Source organism: Somniosus microcephalus, chromosome 27 (assembly GCF_052327205.1).
Source record: "Somniosus microcephalus isolate GS21.2 chromosome 27, FLI_Smic_1.0, whole genome shotgun sequence".
In the NCBI taxonomy this organism is placed as follows: domain Eukaryota; kingdom Metazoa; phylum Chordata; class Chondrichthyes; order Squaliformes; family Somniosidae; genus Somniosus; species Somniosus microcephalus.
In genome coordinates this window covers 23,613,068-23,631,549 of record NC_141013.1, presented here as the reverse complement: position 1 = coordinate 23,631,549, position 18,482 = coordinate 23,613,068, and the positions used below count along the sequence as shown (strand labels likewise).

General features: G+C 40.9%; 2 protein-coding genes across 11 annotated transcripts in view; one reads left to right on the top strand and one right to left on the bottom strand.

Moving 5' to 3' along the window:
- Positions 1–1,521, bottom strand: part of sltm (SAFB-like, transcription modulator) — a 52,482-nt gene extending 50,961 nt beyond the window's left edge. For 3 of the 5 annotated variants that reach the window (XM_085968700.1, XM_085968703.1, XM_085968702.1), the window contains exons 1-2: positions 1,322–1,521; positions 194–275 (exon numbers count right to left, since the gene is read on the bottom strand). In XM_085968700.1, coding sequence (XP_085824826.1) covers positions 194–275; positions 1,322–1,456 — 217 coding nt within the window. In that variant the 5' untranslated portion in view covers positions 1,457–1,521. The remainder of the gene's footprint in view (positions 1–193; positions 276–1,321) is intronic. The other 2 variants (XM_085968701.1, XM_085968704.1) reach the window with 1 other exon arrangement.
- Positions 1,522–3,700: 2,179 nt separating this feature from the next.
- rnf111 (ring finger protein 111) overlaps positions 3,701–18,482 on the top strand; it is a 137,163-nt gene continuing 122,381 nt past the window's right edge. For 3 of the 6 annotated variants that reach the window (XM_085968709.1, XM_085968705.1, XM_085968706.1), the window contains exon 1: positions 3,705–3,923. The gene's annotated coding sequence lies outside the window, so the exon portion shown is untranslated. Of the gene's footprint in view, positions 3,924–18,482 lie in introns of all 6 variants that reach the window. The other 3 variants (XR_015073824.1, XR_015073825.1, XM_085968708.1) reach the window with 3 other exon arrangements.

The window sequence follows — 18,482 nt, the reverse complement described above, 5'->3', positions numbered from 1 at the left end:
CCACATCCCAAGAAAGAATAAAAAGAGTTAATAAAAATATGTACTAAATATCAAAATAGGGAAAAGACAAATACAAAACTTTCAGCTCTTACCAACATTTTTGGTAAAGTACAAAAAGATAGATATTTTATTAAGAAAACTGACAGCTTTCCTGTTGCAAAACTGCTCATCAAAAATTTAGTCAAGGGATTACCTTTATTTTTAGGTGTTTTCTTTGAAGGCGTATCTGAAAAAAGCTGCACGTTATCAGGATCTCCTCCCTCCTCTTCTACTGCCTGTTTTGGTAAATAAAATGTATAATTTTGTTTTAAAACAACTTCTAGATCACTAATTTATACAGTGGAAATTATGAAAATAATTAAAACTAGAAAATACTAAAACTGTACATTTCTGATGAGGTATAGCATGGCACTTTAGAAAAAAGTTCATACTCCAAGCAAATACTACAGTCTTCACCTGCAACTGTGATTAATTTGAAAGACCACAAACATTGCTTTTCAACCCTGTGATCTTTCTAAACACTAAACTTGCACTCAGAGAAACCATAACCTAAAATTAGGTACACTATTCCGGTAAGTAAACCAATGAAAATTTCTGGATTAGTACCAACCAGGACTACATGAATTGCATTCACCGTTGGTCATCAGACAGAATTATAAATTATATGCACCCTTGCAAACTATTAATTAAGTAAATACTAGTTAACAAGAAAATACGGTTAATTTATTCAAACGTTCTATGTCACAATATCTTTAACAGAATGTGAAATAATGTTTCAATTTTAAACTGCGTTAACCTCGATCTCGCAGGTAATAAAAATCAGAAAATGGGCAGTTTGATAGTTAAATCGTAAGTTTTTTTTTAAAAAAACAAAAACCCTTAAAACATCCCTAAAAGGCGTCAGTTAACCGCCTATTTTAAATAAGTAAACTCTACTCGTTTATTATCACGAGAAACACCTTGCTGAAATAGGCAAACGTTCCTCATTAACCGACATTACTTGACCTTTTATTATTTTTACAGTTGAGAACTGCTCACATTGAAACCTTGTGCGCCATTAATGTTTTCTGCAACCGGGAATCACCCGATCTGTCAACACAAAACAGGTCTCAAAACATTTTTTCACCGACAAGAGGAAATTTAATTCGCTGTGATCTATTTTGTGTCGACTCAGGTGAAACATTAAACCCATTTACAGCAGCCATTAAATTGTGGAAAGGCTTCGTCCAAGGCCCAGTAATGGCGGCGGCGGTAAACCGCGGCCCCGAGTCTCTCTCTCTCTCTCCCCCCTTCAATTCACTGTACGGTAGGCTTCTCGCACCTCTTTCAACCTGGCGATCAGAACCGTTTTAACGCCGCTCAGGTCTAGGTTTCGCCGTTTGAGTTCGGATTTGAGATCTACCACACGCAGGTCGGCGATGCGCCGTGCTTCAGTAGCGCTGGGGGTGGCGGCCATTTTACGCGTCTCCACCGGCCGAGCTGAAACAGCCTCGGCCCGGGCCCCGCCCCTCGCAGGAACCCGGATGGGGAAAGAAGCTGCCGCAAAGCGAGCGGGAGCGGCGGCCTTGTCCTCGGCCCAATAGGAGGGGAAGCGGGGCGCGGGAGCAGAGGCAGAGCTCGCAGTCAGTGCAAGCCGGAAGGAGGAGCTGCTGAGGGGAAGGGAGGCATTAAAACACTCGGGAGGGCTCGGCAAACGTTCTACAAACGCTCCTCCCCTCCCTCAAAGCTGCCATGAACACATAACTCCATTCTAAACATAATGATCTGAAGCAATAGAAATGCGATTTCCCCTGCTTGCTTCTCCTGCTCCTATTCTTCTATGTTTCCCTGCTTGCTTGGTATTTTAAAGGGAGAAAATATTTTATTTCATGGGAACACAACAGTTCTGGTGAAAGGTCATGGACCTGAAACGTTAACTCTCTCTCCACAAATGCTGCCTGACCTGCTGAGTGTTTCCAGCATTTACTGCTCATTGAAACTTATAAAATTCTGACAGGACTAGACAGACTAGATGCAGGAAGGATGTGCCCGATGGCGGGGGAGTCCAGAACCAGGGGTCAAAGTCTAAAGATAAGGGGTAAGCCATTTAGGACTGAGATGAGGAGGAATTTTTTCACCCAGAGAGTGGTGAACCTGTGGAATTCTCTACCACAGAAGGCAGTGGAAGCCAATTCATTAAATATATTCAAGAAGGAGTTGGATATATTTCTTAAGGCTAAAGGGATCAAGGGGTATGGGGAGAAGGCAGGGACAGGGTAATGAATTTGGATGATCAGCCATGATCTCATTGAATGTCAAGATGGCGGCCGTGATGGTCTGGTGCTGAGATCGCTCTCCCTGTTTCGGGCGGCCAGCTCTCGCCGCTCGCTCCCGCAACCGGAGCGAGGTGCTCGGCGAGTCGGGCAGAGGCAGCGCAGCGCGGTGAGCAGCAGCCACGACGACCCGCTGGAGCACATCGGCGGGAAGGAATTCCGACTGGGAGGAGGAGAGCCGAGCATAGCGGCCAGAGGCCGACCCGGGAGAGAAGTAGGCCCCGGGCCGTGGAGCCGGCGACGGTGAAGAAGAGGCCGCATTGGAGCATTCACATCCCGACGATGTGTTCGGCGAGTCGGGCAGAGGAGCGCAGCGCAACAAGCAGCAGACTCACGACACGCTGCAGCACGTCGGCCGGCAGCTCCATTTCGGGTAACTCGCAGTCCGGATGGGAGGAGGGGAGCCGGGCATGGTGGCCAGAACGGGAGAAGCAGGCCACCACACGTGGAGCCGGCCGCGGTGAAGAGGAGGACGGAGCGGCTGAGGAACATCGTGCTCCCACTGCCACGGGAAGCCATTGTATTGACTCTGAACGCAGCGCTGTATGTATAGCTGACACGTCCCTACGGGGAACAAGCATTCCATTGTACTTGTTACATATGGCAAATAAATCTAATCTGAATCTGAATGGCGGAGCAGGCTCGAGGGGCTGAATGGCCTACTCCTGCTCCTATCTTCTATGTTTCCTTGCTTGCTTGGTATTTTAAAGGGTGAAAATATTTAATTTCATGGGAACACAACAGTTCTGGTGAAAGGTTATCGACCTGAAACGTTAACTCTCTCTCCACAAATGCTGCCTGACCTGCTGAATATTTCCAGCATTTACTGCTTTTATTTAAAAACATTTAGTGGTATCGCATTGATGTCACTATGAGGGGAGGGGGGTAAAAAAAATCTCAATGTCGTTTAGAATTGCACCCAAACAGTAAAAAAAGACTTAAATTTAAAATATATATTATTTTAGATTATTGTGGTACTAGAGCCATTTTTTGATTGCAAGCAGCACATCTCTAATGATCTAAAGCAATAGACATTTTTATTTTATAACATCTCTCATGATCTGAAGCAACAGACATTTTTATTTTATAACATCTCTCATGATCTGAAGCAATAGACATTTTTATTTTATAACATCTCGAGGTTGGGCCAAAGCTGGCCAAACCACGCATGCGCCATACCCCCTCCCCCGCCCCGTTAATAAAAGCGGTGTTTAAAAAAAAATGCGACTTGGAATATATTAATATATTAATATAATAAGACCACCTCTTTAATAGACAGAGAGAAAAAAAAACCACAAGGAAGCTTTCGAGTATAATTCGGTAGGACATGGCGATCTTTAGCGGGATTGGTGGGGGCGGGGTGGGTTGAGAGCAAACAAAGCCGGTGTCGTAAAATTTGAAAAAAAGGAAAAAGGGAGGAAAGCTGGCGCTGTCGTGAAGGCGGAGCGGCGCCGTCCGAGGCAGCGAGCGAGTCTCCCCGGGCCCCGCAGCCCAGCCTCGTCGTTCGGGAGCGTCTGTAAACAAGAGGCGAGCTCTTCCAGAGAAATGCCTCAGTAAGGCCCGGTGGAAGTAATGCGCGGCGGGCCAGCACCATTACAGCAAAAGCTTTCGGTAAGCTCCTTGTAAGAGAGAGAGAAAAAAAATAAAATAATCGTTATTTATTTGATTCGAAGCATCTTTTCCCCCCCCCTCTCACCCTCATTCCCGGCCGGTTAAAAAGTGATTATAAAGTCCCGGCCTGGTCAGCGCATTTCGAGCTGCTGACGTTTGAGTCTGACCCCCCTACCCCCTCCGCACAATTTACTCAGTCGCACTTGCTAGGAAGGTAGGTTTGTGGGGGGGGGGAGAAGTTTGAATCCCCACTACAATCTCCCTGCAAGTCTTTTCTTTCGAAATCTTGAGATTTTTTTTTTTTTTTTGCATTTCGCTGTATTAAAAATTATAAGCGGGTTGTCTGAAGTATGTCGGTGGTGGTTGCCAGGGAGTGATGTAGGATTCTCAGCAGCAATTGAATTGTCTGTGTTGATTGATTGAGTACGTTGCAGTGTACTTTTATAGAGGAGCAGAAAAGGGGCAAAAATCTGTCTGCATTTGCTCTGTTTTCTAATTTTAGTATTCAACTAAACAAGCTTTAGTTAGCTTGGAGGATGGTCAGTGCTTGTTTAGATTTGGTGCTGATAGTGATTAGTCAGTGCATGCTTCAAAGTGGTCTGTCAAGACTTAAATTTCAACAATTTCATAGTTTTTATTCTCCTTGTATGATTTTTAGTTAGATCATTTTTATCATGTGATTTATGCTTTGAAATGATAGTGTCGATTGTATGAACATTTTTAAATATATAATTTGAAAAAAGTTTTGGATTTTTAAATTATAGTTAAGTCTGAAAGAAACTATAAAGAATGGACTTCCAAGACCCAGTTAAAATTCTTTGATAGTGTAATGCATTTAATGTTTACAAGCTTAACTTGTAGCTAATAGTTAATATTAGATTGTTGTCAAGGTAGATTTTTATTTGTGCACTTTGACTTCCAAGATGAAAAATAAAATATATCTATAATGTTGCATACAATTGTCAATTAGTTTATGCTACATATGATTTAGTTCTGTATCTGAAGTAACAATTTTTGCACAAACATACTATTTCATACTACTCCCTCTGGAGCAGTCACTCATGCCAGGAGACTATCCCATGGGCCCTCTGATTACTGCACCCAAGTAGTCATTATTCATGTGTGAACCAGGACAGTGGTTGTCAGCTGAGAATTCCACCATTTGGGGGAAGAGGGAGGGTTGTCACACAGCCCAAGTGGAATCATGACCTGGCTCAATGTTCAAGTATGCATACTTTCCAGTAGGATATAGTGGCTGATACAACATTTCAGTTGTCTTAGCTCAATACTGGAACTTTCTTGGTCTGCATAACTTATGCTTATCTGTGGCCTTCAGGTAGACCATCTATTTTAAAGATTGCTGTAACAAATGCTACCCACACTGTCGTACAGTTTTGTGTATTTAATTCAACCAAATAATTCTTATGAAGTAGAATTGATTCTGTTGTGTATGCTGCAGCAATCTGGTATTTTTTTCATACCATGAAAAATGCTCAAAGAAAAATAGAAATTCAATTTATAAAAAAAAAAAAAAAATTTCCTTCTCACATGATTGTTTTTAACATCAACAACTTGCATTTATATAGTGCTTTAATGTAGAAAATGTCCCAAAGCGTTTCAGAGGCATAATAAAAAAAACTTAAAACAGTGCAGTCAAGCTCTGACATAAATCTCTACTCAAGCTAACAAATGTTACTGATTCTTTTTTCTATAATTTGTCCATCACTGAACTGAGAATCCTGAACAAAAACAGAAGATACTGGAAGTACATAGCCATTCCGTCAGCATCTTAAAAGAGACAAGTTAGTTTAATATTTCAAGTTAGATCTTTCATTAGAGCTGGTTTCTAACCGAAACCTCTTCCAAAATATTAACTATCTTTCCAGTTGCTGACAGACATGCATTTCCTGCTTTTATTTGATTGAAAATAAGATGTCAGTTTTGTCCTATTAATTTACAGTGGGCTTGAATTGATTTGAGTACCAGAGCTAAATTAACCAATCCCTGTTTTGACACTTGTCAGTGAGAGGGGATTTGAGGCGACAAGCATAGATGTGCTTAAGTGGAAGCTAGATAAGTATATATGGGAGAAAGGAACAGAAGGATATGCAGATAGGGTTAGATGAAGTGGGAGAAGGCTCGTGCGGAGCATAAACACTCAATTGAGCCAAAAGGCCTGTTTCTGTGCTGTACGTTCTATCTAAAAGATTTTTTTTTTGACTAGCATGATCATAGATTCCAGTTAGGGTAAGCAGTAGACCTATCTATCGCTGACTAGCCAGAGCCAACTGGTTGAAAACAGCAGTTGTAGCTAGTTTGTGATTTTCACACTTGATTATTTGTATACTTGTGAATTTGTGTTTGTGTTAACATCATTACAAATGAAGGGCCCTGAATGTGTACCTAATGATGCAGTAAAAATTGCTCCCAAAGCATGGGGAGGATTGAGTTAGAGCAGCAGTCACTGCCGGCCTGATCACGGCAGTTCTCCATTTGTGCAATAGCATCAAACATCCTTTATCTGACTGCATTTTATTCCTGGTTTAAATAATCAATTATTTGATCTGAGGAGAGGTTGAATATTTGTGTCAGCTTTAGTAAACAGTGACTGAAATAGTGTAGTCTCTGAAACAGAATTTTGCTGTTCCATTGACTGTAGGACTGTTGGGGTTTTCTACCACAATTTGTGCATGCTTTAGCTCCGATTGCAACCTGCTTCGACTCTTTTAAATTGAACGATAAGGAGACACTGGGGCAAACAAAAAAGCCTCCCTTTTAAAGGGGCACAACTAATAGAGAACTAAATCGTAAGAAACAAAGGAAATGTATCCAATTAAATATTATTTACACCATCCACTTTGCCCTCCAGCGCCTGCAGTGCCCACTGGTTATGGTAGGCCTCAAGCGCGTCCTGCTTCTAAAGTTAAAAGGCAAAGAGGTTTGCTGCTTTTTTTCTGGCTTTGGTGACTATGAATTAATTTATTTGTTCATTGTTTTAATACCGACTTTCAGTGTTCAATGTGGTGAACTTTATTTGCTGAGAATTGACATTATGTTGAAATCTGTAATTTTGCAACAAGTAAAAATGTTTTCAGTGTAACATTACAAAGCCTACATCTTTAGAAATGGCACTCATTAAAGAAAAGTTGTCACCATGTAAATTTTTCACTCATGCAGGAATGTTTGTGCAGTTTTCAAAGGTTTAAAAGCAAAATATTTGATTTTTTTAAAAATGACCAAATAGATGGCTATAATGAATACCTGTAAGAAACCCTGTACTTAACAGTACAGGTAGTTTGTTTTGTGGGGTGGGGTGGTGGCGAGAGAGAAGGAGCATGTATATTCTGATAAAGGTGCAACACAGATCTTAACTTTGAGTACATTTGGAGGATGCTTATGGATTCTGTATGTTTTATTTTTAAATTTTTTAAATTGAGAAACCTTTATGAACATTTCTACATAATGACTGGTCAATTTACTTCCTCATTAGTTATCCATCTCTTGTATTTTTGCTTGTTTTACTTGAATGATTCATAATCATATTATGAAAAACCTTTCTCCCAGGTCGCAGTCTACCAAAATAATTCTATCCAATCTCATTTCAGCAAAAATGAGAGACTTGGCTATAACAATATCCTACCCACCCCAATATATACAACAACTACTTGCATTTATATAATACCTTTTTTAAAGTAGAAAAGTGTACCAAGGTACTTTACAGAAGGAAAAATATCCCTAATAAATAACATTAATGACATAACCAAAATAAAACGTACTCCATTTTTCCAACTTTTTTGCTTCTCCCACCACATCAGCATGCTGTCTGGCACATTCTGCATGCCCTGTGAACGTCTCCAATCTCGAGGACATCCTCCCCGATGCTTCATGGCCCAACTGAGGATGGATATTCTGAGTCAAAAAAAGCCCGCTGCAATTCCCACATGCTACCACGCATCCCTGCTTCCATGCTGAATGCCATTTGTACCACGAGACTCTGCTCAATCCATTTTCATTCTCCATATAAGATGTACTCTTCCCATTCTCGCACCATTAAGTCTAGGCCTCCTGCTATCCCCTGTGCCTCTTTGTTTAAAGTCTTGTTGCAGCTTTTAAGTTTCTATCTCAACCACACCAGCCCCCGTCCCCCGCACCTCTTGCTGTTTGCTCCCTTCCCAACCTCACCTTTTTATAAAAAAAAAAAAAAAAAATGGTGCAGTTGACATTTATCAATAAAAAGCTCAGAGATTTACTCAAAATTGATGTTGTTAAAGGCCAAGTACATAATTTAAAAACATACATATGGTTTATGAATTACAAAGGTAACTATTTTGTACGAGTAGACCTATTAAAGCATTGGAAGGAATCACAAAATAAAGATGATTACACTTGATACAAAAATAAACTTGAGGCTTACAAGCTAACGATTAGAAAGACAGGAACAATTTTATGAGAATAAAAGCATTAAATACAAATAAAAGATGTTCAATATTTTTCCCATGTGTGACACCATGAGAAATTGGCAAGTACTATTAAAATATTATATTGCATTATTTCCTTTTTGGCAATGGATATTTACCTTGGAACCTGTGAGACTTTTGTATGGAGCATCGTCCGACTACAATGGTCATCTGTTGTCCATCCCCACAGCAAATTCCAGTGAAAGTTCAATGTAATATTTTACAATCCAAAAGCCCTAGCAAAATTGCTAATCAAGGTTGTCCAAAATATGGCCCATGAGCCCGAACAATCCAGCCCTTGAAACACGGACAACACAGTATCTATTTATTTGCATTTATGTTTCTACTGGTTTGTCCTGTTAGGATTTTCATGGGCATGCGGAGGTTTGGATTCTTGGTGTTTGGCAAATTCTAAATTAGCAAAAAGATCTGTTAGCAACTTAAAAGTTAATTTTGACTAACACTTTTATGCACAGGTAGTTTCTTTCCAAATAAAACATAGGGTTGTCCAGGCAGTTGTTACGTACTGATGCGACTGTAAGGCAAAAGCCGCTCATTCCTTGTAGCCATATCAAATTATGACCACTGTCCTGATGATCCTTTTCAGTGTAGTCATATGTGCCTGAAAGCTTATGTTCTACCGTCTCATAATAATCCTTGTGCAGTGGCCTGAGGCTTGAAGAGTAGGAGTGACACTTATCAGACTTGTGCAGTACTCTTTTTGGTTAATAATAATGGCTCGTGTTTGTAAAAATGTCAGGTTTAGTGACCATGTTTACAGAGAAATATGCAATATTAGGTTGGTTTCTTTGATCAAAGGGCATACAGGAATAATTAAGGCATGCGTTCAACTATGCATGGAATAGTTAATCCAGATACACTGCTACCTCGGCTATCCGTTAAGTGTAAATCATCCTTTTATTGCGGAGACTGCTGTGAACTGGAATTACCTTACAGTCATGAATCTGTGCAGGTTTCATGTATCAGGAGACCTAGTAGCCCTACATGGTGTAACTACAGCTAACTTTATTATATGGCTATTCTACTATCCTATGCATAGTTCTGCTATTTTACAAAGCATTTAGAAACCAGTTTTTCAATTCTTTACAAATATGTAAGGGAGGGTAATAGTCTCTCAAACAGGAAGATGAGATACAAGTCTCAATGTGGTCACCATTTTGGGCAAAGTGTTGCAAAAATGTCAGAAGGGCTACTATCGTGCCAAGATCCCCATGTCTCAAAATTTCTGAAAATTTAATGTAATATTTTACAATCCAAAAGCCCTAGCAAAATTGCTAATCAAGGTTGTCCAAGCTATGGCCCATGGGCTGTGTGTGGCCCATGAGCCCGAACAATCCAGCCCTTGAAACACAGACAACGCAGTATCTATTGATTTGAGTTTATGTTTCTACTGGTTCGTCCTGTTAGGATTTTCATGGGTATGGGGGGGTTTGGATTCTTAGTGTTGGGCAAATTCTAAATTAGCGGAAAGATCTGTTACCAACTTAAAAGTTAATGTGATCATTGATTTCAACTTTAAATGTTGCCTGCCAGGCTCCATGATATGCACTAATTGGCTCACAACTACAAATAGCCTGGACACGCCTATGTTAAAGTATGAACGTATAGCACCATTACACATTATTACTGACTGAACCCATTAATAACTGATGATTTGTAAAAGGAAACCCTTTTTTAGAACTTCTGGTATACAACAGGAATTGTTTGTCTTGAAATGTGTTAATAAATGTGCACACATTTATCAAAATTTTATGGCAAAGTCAACTGAATGTAAATGCTCAACACCTCCATTGCACAAAATGCATTAAAAGTTGTACAATCTGGCTTTAATAGTAAATGCATGTCACAGAAAGCAAATTCGAACCCTCTTCACCTTCAACTTCAAAAATATAAGTAAACATTTTTTCTTGTTTAACAAGAGTGTGGGTGGTTCAGCTGTCACCAAGTACTGAAAAGGAAGTTCCAGACGACTTTGGGGAGATGATTCATTACTGAGCTTAAATATTTCAGAGCCTAACCTTTTATAAAGCCCAAGTATGTCCAAGATTTTATTGCTCCCAAATTTGGGGACACTATTCTAGGACCTACTGCACAGCACCAGACCGGATACAAAAGAAAACATGCTCTCTCCCAGCCAATCTGTATCACACCTCTCTCTCTCTCTCTCTCTCTCTCGTGCCCTCTCTCTCTCTCGCCCTCTCTCGCTCTCGCCCTCTCTCTCTCGCTCTCGCCCTCGCTCTCGCCCCCCCCCTCTCGTGCTCCCTCCCGCCCCCCTTCCCCTCTCTCTCGTGCTCCCTCCCTCCCTCCCTCCCTCGTGTGTGTGTGCCCTCTCTCACGTGCTCTTTTACTGGTGGTACTGTAGTGATCTTCTGAACATTTCTCCTTTTTATAGCTGATCAGCTGCAAATATGCTATCCTAAATCCTCATTGAAATCAGCAGTCATGCATAATTTCCCAGGACCTTACAACAGTGGAGCTCTTTGCCTCCCTTGGTTTTATTCTTTCTCCTGCAATCTTCAGGCATTTGAAATGCAATAAGGTTGAAAACTGTAAAATAGATGACTTGTTATCTATTCATAGATAATAAGCTTATGATTAGGTTGGAGCAAAGTACTTTTAGGACTACGTGAACCTGTATTGTGGTTGTGTATTTCTCTTTTTTTGTAGTTATGTTTCATAGAAATATAGAGATAGGAACAGGAGTAGGCCATTCGGCCCTTCAAGCCTGCTCCGCCATTCAATGAGATCATGGCTGATCTTACCAGTTCAGTACCCCGTCCCTGCCTTTTCTCCGTAACCCTTAATCCCCTTAGCCTTCAGAAATGTATCCAATTCTCTCTTGAAAATATTTATTGAATTAGCCTTCACAGCCCTCTGTGGCAGGGAATTCCACAGGCTCACCACTCTTTGAGTGAAGAAATTCTTCCTCATCTCTGTTTTAAATGATTTGCCCGCTATTTTTAGACTGTGGCCCCTGGTTCTGTGCTCCCCTGCCATTGGAAACATTCTCTCTGAATTCAGCCTGTCCAGGCCTGCCATAATTTTATATGTTTCGATGAGATCCCCTCTCAATCTTCTAAACTCCAGTGAGTACAAGCCCAAACTATTCAATCTCTCCTCGTAGGTCATTCCCGCCATTCCAGGTATCAGCCTGGTAAATCGCCGCTGCACTCTTTCCATGGCAAGAACATCCTTCCGCAGATGGGGCGACCAAAACTGTACACAATACTCCAGATGCGGTCTCACCAGCACCTTGTACAGCTGTAGTAAGGTATCCCTATTCCTATACTCGAACCCCCTTGATATGAAGGCCAACATACCATTTGCCTTCTTAATCGCCTGTTGCACCTGCATGCTCTCCTTCAGTGACTGGTGCACAAGAACACCCAGGTCCCTCTGCACTTCCCCATCTCCCAATCTATTGCCATTTAGATAATCTACCCTCCTGTTTTTACCCCCAAAGTGGATAACCTCGCATTTATCCACATTATAGTGCATCTGCCACGTATCCGCCCATTCCCCCAACCTGTCCAAATCGCACTGTAGCCTCCTGACATCCTCATCAGAGCCCACCCCTCCTCCTAGTTTAGTGTCGTCAGCGAATTTGTAAATATTGCATCCAATTCCCTGATCCAGATCATTTATATATATTGTGAACAGCTGGGGTCCCAGGACAGATCCTTGCGGCACCCCGCTGGTCACTGCCTGCCACTCCGAAAACGAGCCGTTTATTCCAACTCTCTGTTTTCTATCCGCCAGCCAGTTCTCTATCCACGTTAATACTTTGCCCCCAATCCCATGAGCCTTAATTTTGCATGATAATCTTTTGTGTGGAACCTTATCGAAGGCTTTCTGGAAGTCAAGGTACACCACATCCACTGGCTCTCCCCCATCTATTTTACCAGTTACTTCCTCAAAAAATTCCAGCAGATTAGTCAAACACGATTTACCCTTTGTAAATCCATGTTGACTCTGTCCGATCCTTTCCCCATTTGTCAAGTGCTCCGCTATTTTATCCTTAATAATGGACTCTAGCATTTTGCCCACAACCGATGTAAGGCTTACTGGTCTATAATTCCCTGCTTTCTCTCTACCCCCCTTTTTAAATATTGGGGTAACATTAGCTACCCTCCAATCCACGGGTACTGTTCCCGAGTCAATGGAGTTCCGGAAGATGATCCTTAGAGCATCTGCTATCTCCAGGGCCACCTCCTTAAGTACCTTAGGATGTAGTTTATCAGGCCCCGGGGATTTGTCGGCCTTCAGTCCCCTCAACTTACCCAACACCATATCCCTAGAGATACTAATTTCTGTCAGCTCCTCCCTCTCATTAGTCCCTATGTTTGCCGATATTCCTGGGAGGTTATTTGTGTCCTCCTTTGTGAATACAGAACCAAAGTATGAGTTTAATTGGTCTGCCATTTCCTTATTCTCCATTATATATTCTCCCGAATCGGACTGCAAGTTTCGCGTAGAATTTCAATGCAGTTCAGCAAATCTGTAGAATAAGCATACAGTAGAACACAAAAAGAAATGAACAACATATGAAGCTTTAATGCTGCATCACATGTGCAGTGTGTGCCATATGATTGTTTAGCTGTGGCCACTTCAGATGTGGGCATAATATTGAATTTATGATGGGCATTCAAGTTTGAATAAGTTGTCTGTATAACTGAAGATACTTTGACTTGAGTAATGTATTTTGACAACCCTGTCGTATAGATAGCTCTGACTTAAATCTATTTTCCAAGTAAATTAACTGTCTGGTTGAAGATGACACTGAACATTCAACCAATTAGTCTAGCGGTCTTTACAGATAAGAACCAGTATGGATTGAGTAACATGAATGCATCTTTATTCATTAGGTGTAGTTCATACCTGTTCAACAGATTCATTGCATCCAGTGAGAAATGTTTTTCCTTTCACATTAGGAATATAAGAAAAAACATGTAATCTCATAGGCAATTTTTTTCACCCCTATCCCCCTCTCTTTTTCTTTTCTCTCTCTATCTCTCACACACATTCTCTCCCCTCTGCCCCCCCCCCCACCCCCCCCCGCCGCCTTTTCTATTGACAACTATGTAATACTCGGTCCTGTGTAGTTATTCTGTACATAGATTTGTTTTTTTTACGTTCAGTGATATTCAGAGTACTAACTGGATGCCCCCTGGCCAGATGATTTAAAGTTGTTTCGAAATTTTGTGCAGCGAAATCGGACTTTAAAAATGTAATAATGCTTAAACGTATTGGCTCAATGTTTTATTTGGCTTTGTTTCATTGTAATGCCCTTTTTAGGAGAGAACATGTTGTAAATAACCCTTTGACCTAAGCAGGGGAAAAACAGATTTAAGTTGTTACACTTAGGGTGGAGTTTTGAGGTGAAGTGGTTTCACTTAGATTTTGAAAGTGGCAGCATAACTACGGAGTTGAATATGATCTGATTACTAAACATTGAGGCACCAAGATCTCACGGAGACCATCTTCCACCACTTGGGCTTGACATTGTGCAGCGTATAACTCTACTGCAGGTAAAGCTGAGTTGGATCTCTTGAGTACTTCATGGAATTCTTGGTGTCTTTTTCATGTTTTGAAACAATGGATGCTCCTGCTTGTGCTCTGAAAAGATTAAAAATGCAACAGCTGGGAAGTAAAGGTCTGCACTTGCATGTGTGCATAGAGCTCTCATGGTAGACAGTGAGTCGCAGTCTGTTTAACAACTCGAATGTTGCTACCTGCACTTTGTACTTAGCGGTCTCCGTCTGCTAGCGTATTATAACCACAGCCTTCATTTGAAATTCAGACTGTTTTTCAGAAGTGCGTACCACATGAGTGAAAATGATCAAATTAACGGCAATAATTAGGTGGCAAGGAAGTGCATTGTTAGGTTAAAGAAGAAACTAGATTTTAGGAACTGATAAAATGTGAAGTAATTATTACGATGTAAAGCTACTGATTCTATTCATTTGATAAGGCCCTTGTTAAAGCTCTGGAGGACACCCCTCAAAGTTATTGAATATGATATTCCACAAGAGAAAGAGATTGCTCAAGTGCTGAGAAACAAAGCTCCTTCATTATAAAATGAATGTCATGTTCGATAACTTGTATTCTGTTTTATGTAAATTTTGTGTTCAATTTGTGCTAATTAAACTTCTGTTGAACCGTGAAGGCTTGGTCCGGTAGATGGTGATTTTTCTTGCACGGTACATTACGAAACTGCATCCCAGGATGCTTTGCAACATTTCTTTATAAAAAATAGCGTTGGTAGATTGTCATGAAAAAGGAAGGAGCATCTATGTCTTGAGTTTCAGTGGTAGTGGTGGTGAGGTTGGGGCAGAGGCTGATGGAAATATATAGTGGCTAGGATGTAGGATTTGAAGATTAACTCTGAGTGAAACAGGACACCATTGGGCTTGGCTTGAATGGGTTACCAAGAAAAGAGATGGTACTGGGGGCCGAGGGACAGAGATTTTGGCAGGAGCCAAACAGGATGTCTTTGTTTTTGCTGATGTTGAGTTGAAGGAAATTACTGCTCATTCAGGCTTGATGGTGGCTAAGCATTCCGAAAGCGGCGGTGGTGAAGTGTGGCAGAGATGTGAAGCTCAGGGTTGTCTGGATACATGTGGACATTGACCCCCTACCTGTGAATGATGTCACTGAAGCGCAGCATGTAGAGGAGAAAAATAGGGGTCAAGGATGGAACTTTGTTTAATAATGAGAAGAAGAAGCTATTACAGGAGATGTGCTGGCTGTGTTGGGACAGGTAGGAGGCCAACCAAGGTAGTGTAGTGCCACCGGCTGTGGACCACACAGAAAGATGGAGTCATTGACTGTGTCAAAAGCTGCCAAGAGGTCAAGAGGACAAAGAGGGATAATGCGCCATGTTGTAGTCGCTAAGGATCTCATTGGTGAATTTGACCAGGGCATTCTCCGTGCCAAGTGCAAATAATGGCAGAGTGGTAATGCCATGTTCAGGAATTTAGAGACAAAGCAATAATATGTAAGATGGACATTTATAAATGATGGCAAATTTGAGGAGGGCAACCAAGTCTGATGAAGCAGCCAAAGAGCAGTAGGACCTAGACAACATTTACCACTGGGCAGATTTATGGTAGATACTTAATGTAGCCACATGCAAGATCTTACACATTGGAGACAGAATGAATGGTCTTAATTATTAGGGGAGAGGCTAAAATACATTTGGGAGTGATAGTCGGCTTAACCTATACAGTTATTGCATAGCAAACAGAATATCGAGCTATATTGACAAATGAATATGTCTGAAGCTGTATAATGCTTTGGTCTCGAATACTGCATTTAGTTCTGGTCAAGGCATAAGAGAAACATCTAAGCCCTGGATGTGGTGCAGAGAAGGCCCATGATGCTGATCCCAAGGGTTAGAGTATGAGGAAAGGTTAGAAAAACATATAATTGTCAGCCTTGAAATGAGTAAATGAGTGGGACATTATAGAGGTTTCTAAGGTACTGAGTGAAATAGAAAAGGTTAATTCTGAGCACTCTTTCAATTTCAACCACAATTTGAGGACAAAGGAACTTTTGCAAACTGACGAGGCAAGTTTAGGACTAATGTTAGGAAGTACTTCACACACAGAGTGATTAATATCTGAAATGGTCTTCGGCGAGGGTAATGGAGGGAAAAAGAGATATATGCCGGTCATACACATAACTAGACAAATGGCACAATTGTTTGTTTGAATTGCACAGCTTGGCTCCACCCTCAAGCTATCTGGTTGGAGACCAAACAGACTAGTATTTCTCACAACATTGCCTATTGAGTTATGCTGGATCATAGATTCTGAATGCAGCAGGTTTTTAATTCCTTAGGAATGAAATGAACCATTATCAAGTTAAAACTAGATACAAATGCTCCATTTTTGTGACAGTGCCCTCTACTCTGACTCTAGTTTTCAAACTTCTGTATGGGGACCCTGCTGCAAATATTGCTATGTTTACTGAGCAATGGGGATTCATTGTCCTGAATATAGTTAGACATTCAAAGGGAAACAACAACAACTTGTACTTGTATAGTGCCTTTAACGTAGTAAAACGTCCCAAGGCGCTTCACAGGAGTGTTTATAAAACAAAATTTGACATGAGCCACATAATGAGAAATTAAGGCAGAGAAGTAGGTTTTAAGGAGCGTCTTAAAGGAGGAGAGAGAGGTAGAGAGGCAAAGAGATTTAGGTAAGGAATTCCAGAGCTTCAAGCCTAAGCAGCTGAAGGCATGGCCACCAATGCTTGAGCGATTTAAAATCAGGGATGCTTAAGCAGCCAGAATTAGAGAAGCGCAAATATCTCCGAGTTGTAGGCTGGAGGAGATTACAGAGACAGGGAGGGGCGAGGCCATGGACGGATTTGAAAAAGAGGATGAAAATTTTGAAATCGAGGTGTTGCTTAACCGGGAACCAATGTAGGTCAGCGAGCACAGGGGTGATGGGTGAAAGGGATTTCGTGCGAGTTAGGACACTGGCAGCTGAGTTTCGGATGTAGGGTAGAATGTGGGAGGCCAGCCAGGAGTGCGTTGGAACAGTGCTATCAAAACAGGAAATAGGTTTTTTATTCATCGACAGCAACACAAATAATATGCTAGTAAGTCAATAAATGCAAAAAGAAGTCAGAACTTGACTACAAATAGGCTAAAATCTAGCTTCAATGACAGTATACGGTCTCGTACCAGCAGGTTTCGAAACAGCTTCTACCCCCAGGCTATAAGACTCAAGAACAAATAATTTATTATTATTTATTACTGTTTTATTTATTATTACTGTATTTCTATTAGTATTTTTATCATTGCTATGCCATATTTATTCCAATGTTGGGAGGACTCGTAAAAATCAACATTTCATTGTGCAGTACATACGTTTGCTGCATATATGACAAATAAAATTGAATTGAATTGAGACAGATGGTCAGTCAGTGACTTTTGGATCCTCTGAAGTTACTTCATGGACCCGGTTTGACAACCCATGCTCTGTGTCAACAGTTTGCTTCACCCAACCTAAAAAGAGCACCCCTGCTGTGCCAGTGTAACATTTTTCCATCTCCTACAGTAATCATGGTGGCCCCTCTGAGTAAGATTGCCTTTTATGCCAAATTAGTAGATTTGTTTTGTACTTCCATGCCCACTAGCAGCTGGGTTGAGAGAGCCAAATTAATATCGTATAAGACAAAAGCAAAATACCGCAGATGCTGGAAATCTGAAATAAAAACAGAAAATGCTGCAAATACTCAGCGGGTCAGGCAGCATCTGTCGAGAGAGAAACAGAGTTAACGTTCCAAGTCGATGAGTTCTGACGAAAGGTCATCGACCTGAATCGTTAACTCTGTTTTTCTCTCTCTACAGATATTGCCTGACCTGCTGAGTATTTCCAGCATTTTCTGTTTTTAATATCATATAGGACCCTTGCAGGCAGAGGAGATTTGCATTCCATCAGTCCTTGCTGGATTTAACCAGAACTCTTTTTAAGTGTTTTATTGACTTGTCCAAGACATACACTCGAACAGCAGAAGAATACGGAACGTGCAAAGAGCACAAGGAAAACATTAATAACATTAACTGTTGTCACTGTTCTTTGATAACATTTTGCAACTCTGCTTTTTGTAGCTATGAGTATTTATTCTTCTTCCATCTTTCAGATCTGTAATTTTTATGTATGTGGTTTATAGCTAGTCATTAGCCAGGACACTGGGAGAACCCCCCAGCTGTTTTTTGGATTTTTTTTAATATCCACCTGAGAAGGCAGAAAACTGGTGTTGATTTTACATCTCGGCAGAAATTTGGTGCTTCCAACAATGGCACGTGCTCCAGTCTTGGAATGAGGCTTGAACCCACAGCCTTCTGACTGAGGCACAAGTACCAAGATTGAGCCAAATGGACAATTGAAGTTCTTTTTATTTAAAAAAAAAAAAAAAAAAGATGTAACCGCATAGTCTTGCCATTTGTAACTTCTGGGTTATTCATTTTAAATGTTAGAAAATAAGTTTATTTTTAATGAATTGATTTAATTGTGCTTGGGCAAAAACAAAAAAAACCACATGAAATGCTGAAGGTTGACTGGTGAAA